The sequence below is a fragment of the Lampetra planeri genome, chromosome 50 (genome assembly GCF_965212315.1).
Source record: "Lampetra planeri chromosome 50, kcLamPlan1.2.h2, whole genome shotgun sequence".
In the NCBI taxonomy this organism is placed as follows: Eukaryota; Metazoa; Chordata; class Hyperoartia; order Petromyzontiformes; family Petromyzontidae; genus Lampetra; species Lampetra planeri.
The window spans coordinates 2,626,499-2,635,107 of NC_136156.1; the positions used below are offsets into that span (position 1 = coordinate 2,626,499).

At 47.8% G+C, this 8,609-nt stretch overlaps 1 protein-coding gene across 1 annotated transcript in view; it reads left to right on the forward strand.

Moving 5' to 3' along the window:
* Window positions 1-8,609, forward strand: part of UST (uronyl 2-sulfotransferase) — a 137,066-nt gene that overhangs the window by 120,546 nt on the left and 7,911 nt on the right. Inside the window, exons 6-7 of the mRNA XM_078616225.1 lie at window positions 2,251-2,348; window positions 4,941-5,098. Coding sequence (XP_078472351.1) covers window positions 2,251-2,348; window positions 4,941-5,098 — 256 coding nt within the window. The remainder of the gene's footprint in view (window positions 1-2,250; window positions 2,349-4,940; window positions 5,099-8,609) is intronic.

Consider the following 8,609-nt stretch of genomic DNA (forward strand, 5'->3'; position numbering starts at 1 on the left):
AGTCATAATACAAACAAAAGACATAACTCTGATAATGTGCACTGTCATTGAAGTTGATTGATCCACACCCGAGACAGCTTTCCTTAGAGCCTAGTCTCATATGGATTGGACCAGATGACGCCTTTTGTTTGTATTATGACTGCAGGTATTGCGGTCTATGCAAACATGACTCCTTGTAAAAAGGTGTCAGTTTTGTTGCCAGATAGAAGGGTAAAGAACCAATTATCATATTTTTACTGGCAAATGAGGTTCCCATAGTCTTAAGTTTACCAAGAACTTCTGAGATCGGGCAACATTCCAGGGCGATTTGGTAACGTAAAATGGACGAGGGCCACCCCACACCGTGCGGTTTTGTGGGGGCTACTTGACCATACTTCACCACGCTGGTCTATGCTCGTTTGCTAAAAATAGGAGCAGCATAGACGTGGGAGCATAGCTCAGCAACACAAATGGATTTCCCTGCTTTGGTCACAGGCAGTAAAAAAATATGTATTTGTGTGTTTAAAGCTTTTAAGAGATGCTGCCGCCGCCGCCATGGGGTCACGGTGTGCGCACTGGGCGTCCAATCCAGAGGTCACCGGTTCTGTTCAATCTTCCGGCGTGGCAATGGACACAGTGTGCTGCGAACTTTCTTGTAACGTCACCGCCCCGATCCACCGAGCAGTGTAAATCGGGCAGGTCGCGTGTGGTGGGGTAAATTCTGGCTGCTCTGGCTTATTCCAAGACGTCTGCCAAGTGTGGAACAGGCGGCCAAATCTTCTTGGTTCTTTCGGTAAAGTCACGTAGAAGGGAAATAATAAAATAATAAAAATAAAACATAATAAAATAATTCTCACGACGTTTCGGCCACAACGCAAGCAGCCGTCCTCGGGTGAAGAACAGGGCTGTCGGAAAGACAACGTCTGAATGAAACACCACCAGGCGGCCAAATGTATGTGTGCATGTTGAACTTATGCTTTCTACAGAGGAGCCCTCTATATCTCTCTATCGGTGGAGGCCATTCTGCCAGCAGAGGCGACGAGCAAGCGGTTTCAGGACTGCACCTTGACCTTGCTAGTGTCGCTCATGTTTTTAAGACGGACGATGAGTTCTGAGAAGATCATGTGGGTTAGATGGCTGTCGTTAATTAATGAATGCAACCGTTCCATGGCAGGATCCTGACTCAAAGGCGACCCTCTATCCGTGAGCTACATCATTTAATGGAAGCCGTCTTATTCAGAGCCCTACCCAGGTGTGCGGGGATACCGTTGTTGCATTGTATATAGCACGGCCTTGGGGTAATAATGAAGCCGATACGTTGTGAATTGAAGCACCATTGTGATAGCATAAAACCGATGGAGTCGTCAAACATTCTCGCCGCAATTATGACGGCGAAAATACCATTTCGTCTCATTGTTCTCGAAACGGCTGAATTTGAATCTTGAAACGTGACTGGGATTTTTCTTTTGGACGTACGCTCGTGAGTTTTTTTTGTCTTTTTTGGGAGTGAGAAGGCCAAATCGTATGCACACGTTGTTTGGGTTTCACATCCTTAGATTGAGGAGGTTGACTGAGTGGCTCAGAAGCCTGTAGATCTGCCACCTACTTTGAATCTCGGTTCGACTCTGCCTGCGATTCAGCCGGTTGCTCTCAAGGCTCAAGAGTTGACGATCTCAGCTCATTTACCAATGACCACACAGACATCCGTCGCACTAAATAGCAGTACTGCAATTTGGCTAAGTTCCACTTCTGAGAATTAAAATAAAGCCTTAACTTGTATTTAAGAACTTGCATTTTGGAATCCCTGCCTCACTTGATACAGCAAATCTGGCTGTGACGGTCCCACCTGATGACGGAGACTTGTGTTGCCTCCGAAACGTCGTGATTTTTCTTATTTTTTTTAATTAATTTAAATTTATTTTTTTACCTACGTGACTTTACCGAAAAAACTAAGGGTATAAAATATACCGGCTTGAGTGGCGTGTGACGAACGTTACTCTCGCATGGCAGTGGGTGGGGAAAAGGGTGCCCTCTACTGTTTGGGCAAGATGTCACTTGAAGATATCACCAGAGGTGTCTCTGTGTCATGTCCACTTCTGTGGGCTGTTCTCTAGCACGAAGCATTGCGATGCTCGGCGCGATATCCGAAATGAATACGTTGACTCGTGACGTGAAACCGATAGCAAATTTGGGGCAACGCTCGGGGGTGGGAAATGTTTTTATTTATCTGGGGAGGGCTCAAATGACCGCAGTTTGTCTTTTTGCTTCCAGAGTGTGAACGACTGCATCCTCAAGAATTACCCAGAATGCACCAACCCTCGCCTGTTCTACATCGTCCCCTACTTCTGTGGGCAGGATCCCCGGTGCCGGTAAGCCACCATCACCGGGCACACTTTACCGCTGCCTGCGTGGCAAATAAATATTTTAAAAAATGCTTCCATTTACCGAAATGAAAACACTGCTGAACTCGGCAAAACCTTGGCCCTTGGCTGAAACCGCTGCAAAGATTGTGATTGAAGAGAGTGGGATTAAGAGAATTTGCAACCCAAAACCCAAATAGCTCTTACGTTGAAAGCATGCATTGTGCGCTGTAGGTCCTGAGACAGCAAAAGACAATTTCGAAGGATGTTCTGAACATTTACATGACACGATCATTGAACGTAGCTCGCACTTACGAAATATATGCTTTCTCGAAAAGCACAAAATTTAGCATATGGTCCCAGTTTTGGGATTTTTCAGATTAATCCAAAATTTGGGAACATCCCTTGTATCTACAAGACGAGAGCTATTCGTTTTTTGGATTTGCGTCTTCCCCGATAAGAAGTACATCGAGTACGTGGGAACTAGCAGTACCGGTGAGGGCCGGTGAAGATGCCACACCAACCCCGGTGAGTGCTCCTTCAGGGGCTATTGAGGGCGTGACGGTGGCTAGGAGATGTTAACAACCTCGCCTGGTATGCAGAAGGTCGTGGGTTCGATCCCGACCCTGACGCCTGTATATTTGGAGTTTGCATGTCCTCTTCCCATGGTCGCGTGGATTTTCCTCCGGACCCTCCCGTTTTTGCCTCCGCAATTTAGAAACGCGCGTTTAGAGTATTTAGCCGCTATAAATGTGATAAGCCGCTTCGTTGAGCTATCATTTGTAGCCAGGTCACTTATGAAAAATTGTTGCATAGCTCAGTGGGCCTTACCTGCTAAAATAAAAAGTTAAGTTTTAGTTTCGTTTCCAGAGCATCATTTTCAGCAATGTTCCATCCTGAGCAACCACCAGGGAAAATAAATCCACATCACGCTCCTCCTCCTTGTTCAATATACCTCTCACTATAGTTGTGGATGTTATGGTCACATGCCACCACACCCACTCGAGTCTGCCAGCGACCCGGGGGAATATATTCGGTGAGACACAAATTCCCTCTCTGCGCGTTTCCTCATCGATCGGCTGCCAACTCGCAGTGTGGCGGAGGAAGCCGTCGGCTCGTTGCAGCGCGCCGGGCGTGTGCGGTTGTAAAATGATGCCGTCAGTGGCGAGGCTGCCACCTACTGATTTACAACCACGGTGAGAAGAGAAGAGAAAAAAAAACCCGATGCATTAAAACGGCCGAAAACTTGTCCGGAACGCAGCACAGCGCAGCATAGCGTGCCCGGATACGTGAAATGGTGCGGATACGTGAACTGGTCGGATACGTGAACTGGTCTGATACGTGAACTTGTGCGGATACGTGAAATGGTGCGCATACGTGAAGTTGTGCGGATACGTGAACGTCTGTGGAACACGACGGTTGCCCCAGGCGCCGTGTGCGTGGATCTGTGACGGCCGGACACTCGGGGGCATCCTCCTGTTCTCTTCGGTGGAGCAAGAGAGAACCAGGAAGGCTGAGCGAGAAAATCTCCGCGACGAAGAAGACAGAGGAGAATGATTTGAACCCGTTGCCCCAAGTGCCGTGTATGGCATTTCCACGCGATCTTTGCAATCGCTGCACAATTTTTGTTTGCAAGTTTCTTGTCTGCAAACATGGGCCGACTCCGCCAGCTGTCGGGTTTTTTTTATTCGATGTGTGGTTTGAGAAGCGGTAAACGTCTGTCGATGTTTATTGGAATGCCTATCACGTTCTGCTTTCGTGCACTTTCAAAAAGGCTCGGGACATATGGTGGAAAGGTATTTGCGTCGTCACTGGAATAATCACAACGTACTCTGGTGTGCTGTTTAAAAACATTGCAATGAACTAGGATGTCTGAAACGTAACACGTTCATCAATATTACGTGCAGATCTAACAAGTTCCGACTGCTCAGGATTTCGTGGCCGTGCTGCTGTGTGTAGCTCTTCGCTGCGTTTTCTGGTTCTGCCGCGCATTGTTCGGCACCATTTCCCGACGTTTCACTCCGCGTAATGGGAACTTCTTTGGAAACTGAATCGAAGAGTTATTATAATTTTTTTCCCTGAAGATGCTCCCAGCACGCGGAGTGAAACGTCGGACATCGTGCCGAAGAACGCGCGGCGCAACTGGAAACCACGTCGGATAGAGCTACGCAGGGCAGCAGCGAAAACCTACGCAAAAGTAGTAGTATAGAAGTAGTATTGTGGCTACATGGAGCAACTTTGTCTGTGTGTGTGTGTGTGGGGAGCGGCGGTGCAGCGGTTAGTGTTCCGCGCTACGAGCCAGGCCACCCGAATTCGACTCCCGCTCACGACGATGATCTGAACCGGTGTTGGGGCCTTCCATAATTCGAGTCGGCCACAAAACGAGTACCTGGTGCCATGTGTAAACATCGTCACCCGGGGAGACAAAGGCAGCCTGGTGTGGTGCTGGCCACCCGCCGCCTCGCGTGCCATTACCGGTCTTCATAGGCGCTGCTCGCGAGAACAGAGTATGCCCCAGCAGGTCCGTTTAAAGCTTAATCAGTCGGGGGGTGGGGTGGGAATCTTTGTCTTTGCGTGCGTGCGTGTGGACCGGGGCTTCAGAGTTCCCAGCAGCTGGGCGCTCAAGAGGGCCAAGGACAACGTGGTGCAGTACTACTTGCTCGTGGGCATCCTGGAGGAGCTGGAGGACACGCTGCTGGTGCTTGAGAGGCTCCTGCCCCACTACTTCAGCGACGCCCTGAAGATTTACAGCGACCCAGGTGTGTGGCTACGGGGGCCCCGGGGACCGCCTCCCCGACCCGTCACACGGGAGAGTCGGTTGCGAGCAGTTTCAAGACCGCCGTTGGTAACACTTTTCCTAAACGGACAAGTGCTCTATATGACAGGAGACCATATTCTTTTTTTTTCTTTCGGTAAAGTCACGTAGGTATAAAATGAAATAAATCACGACGTTTCGATCGCAACACAAGCAATCATCAAAAAGCACAAGCAAAAAAAAATGTCTTGCTGTGGTTCCCCACCTGATGATGATTGCTTGTGTTGCGATCGAAACGTCGTGATTTATTTTATTTTATACCTACGTGACTTTACCAAAAGAACCAAAGAGTATGGATTCCTGCAGTCACAAGAGCTTCAAATCTAGAATGACAGGAGACGTTTTGGGCAATGGCTTTTCTTCATGTGCTCGTGTTATTGACGAGGTTTTTCTGTTGTCTGTGCTTGTGCACCACTGCCAACGCAGTACCGCCAATTAATTCGCCATTAATTTAATTAACGTGAGAGTTGGTGAATTACAAATCCCACCCATCCACTTGTCACATGCCTGCTCCAGTCTAGCGGCAACCTGGGAAATATCATGTGAGAAATTAAGTGCCGCTGAGAGGCATACGAAACTAACTTATAAGATTTTTATTTTATCTTACCAGGTAAGGCCCACTGCGCTATATAGCTCTCTTTCAGAAGCGACCTGGCCACAAACGATAGCTCAACAAAGTGGCTTATCATTGTGTGGGAATTTATAGCAGCCAAATACTCTAAACGCGTGTTTCTAAATGTGGAGGGAAAAACTGGAGGACCCGGAGAAAAATCCATGCAACCACAGGGAGAACATGCAAACCCCAAATATACAGGCGTCAGAGTCGGGATTTAACCCACGACTTCCTGCATACCAGGCGAGGGAGTTAACATCTCGCCAGCGTGGCACCCATATCCATTATATATTACCTGGTTACACCAGCCCACAGGGGATTATTGTCCGTCGTGCAGGGAGGGGCTGGGTGGGGAGGGAGGGAGGGGCTGGGTGGGGAGGGGAGGGTGGGGAGGAGGCGTTGGGTGGGCATGGTAGGGGAGGGTGGGGAGGTGCTAGGTGGGGAGGGTGGGGAGGGGCTGGGTGGGGAGGGTGGGGAGGGGCTGGGTGGGGAGGGTGGGGCTGGGTGGGGAGGGGCTGGTCACCCCGTGGTGCCCTTATAAAACTCAACGTTTAACCTACTCACGCCGGCTTGTGCCCGCCCTCACAGTCGGCCATATTTGCGGAATACACCACGCCGCCGTTGACCCTGGCCATTGACCGAACAACCCAACGTTCCTACCAGCTCTCTCCGCAGGAATGTGTACTGGATTTGGTGTGCCGGGGAGCGTAAATCAATTGTGTGGCTCTGAGCGATGCGTCCGGGATTCTCTCAGCTTTAGCACAGCCTCGCCGGCATCCGCTGTGAAGCGCACCTGGGGACCAGTCAGAGTGTCAAAGGTGACATTGGTGACAAGTGTCGGTGCAGTATTAATAAAGACGCTCGACAGATTTTTATCAACAATAGTAATAAAAATGATGCCCTTGACCTAGGGAAGCCTCGCTGATTGTCAAGACCCTTTTATCTCACTCTGCTTACGTGTCAGTCTATGTGTCTCCTGTTCTGTGTTGAATCTCTCTCTTAAATTTAGCAATCTTTGGAAGAACGTAATCAACCAGGTCGGGTGCTGACTGTTATGTTAGCCGACTCTCTGTGTTGTATTATATTATATTTCTAAGTTTACTAGGGTTTGTTTTCACTTTCATTTGTAACTGATGATGATTGCTTGTGTTGCAATAGAAACGTCGTATGCTATTATTTAATTTTTTATTTTCTCTTTCTACGTGACTTTACCAAAAGAACCAAAGAGTACCTTTTTCAGGAGGTTCCTGCAAATCACATATTTTACAATTGCCCTCTGGTTTTTCCCCTCCGCATTTCGAAACACGTGTTTAAGAGTATTTGGCTGCTATAAATGTCCACGTGACAAGCCACTTCGTGGGGGGCTATCAACCGTGGCCAGTCTACCAGCAACCTGTAAAATATCCATGTGAGAAGTGGCGGTGAGAGGTTTCCTAAACTCGACGATAATTTTTTATTTCACCAGGTAACGGCCTACTGAGCTATATTGCTCGCTTTCAGACACAACCTGGCCACATGTGATAGGATAATTGTTTTTTTTTACCCTTTTATCTGGCAACAAAACTGACACCTTTTTTACAAGGAGTCATGTTTGCATTAAAAGGGTAAAAAAACTATTATCATATTTTGCTACTAGCAAAGGAGGTTCCAATGGTGTAAATGTTTACCCCGAGCTCTCATACTCTGACGGTGCATTGTCTTTGAGTTGTGCGCCTTTTGGCGTCATCTGGTCCAACACCATGTGAGACTATGCTCTAAGGAAAGCTGTCTCGGGTGTGGACCAATCAACTTCAAGGACAGTGCATACATTATCAGTTGTGTTTTTTGTTTGCATTCTGACCGCAGGTATTGTGGTCAATGCAAACATGACTCCTTGTAAAAAAGGTGTCAGTTTTATTGCCAGATAAAAGGGTAAAAAAACAATTATCATATTTTGCTAATGGCAAAGGAGGTTCGAATGGTGTAAACACATATGATATCTCAATGAAGTGGCCAATATACCAGCAACCTGGACAATATATAATTAATTAAGGAATTAAATTCGTGGCCAGGCCGCTTCTGAAAATGAGCTATATAGCTCAGTGGGCCTTGCCTGGTATAAGAAAAAAAAATTGTGTCGTGTTTGACATGTCGGAGGGGAAACGGGTTTTGCAGAGTGCACAACAGGGCGTGACCCTCAGATCTCCAAGCAGAGAGATTCAAAAAGCCACCGCTGTACAAGTCACCTCGCAGCGGAGCCATCGGGGCACCTGGCATACCCCACTGGCGTTCTCCCATCCAAGCACTAACCAGGCTTAACATTTGCTTAGCTTTGGAGATCGACGAAGATGGCGGGCACATGGGAGGCCGCATTGGTTGTAGGCAAGGACAACGGGAAAAGAAAAATAAGTTTGACTTCTCTTGCTGTCGTCACTTGGATCTGACGAGAAAGTGCAGCACCGGTTCGATTGCGTTTTCCAGCCACTCCCGACTCATGGATGTATAAATATGTTTTTTTGTGATTTGCTAAACCTTAATTTGCATTCCTGTCGAGTTTTCGTATTCTTTGTTGTTGCAACGTTCTGACCCGCCCCCTCCTGGACGTCGCGTGAAAAATAGTTGTATAGGTCATCGAATTCCTCCAGTATGAATATTCTGATTCTGATTCTTTAGCATGCGCCACCTGGCATCGATGAAACGGCATGAACCTTGCCCCTGGATAAGATGTTAACGGCACGTTGTGCCGCAGCTGTGTTTTGATATGCGCCAATAACAAACCTCGTGTTAATGACTAAATATTTACTCTCCGATAATCAAAGGGAACGTAAACATGCCACAACATTGGCATTTTTTTTTGCCGCAT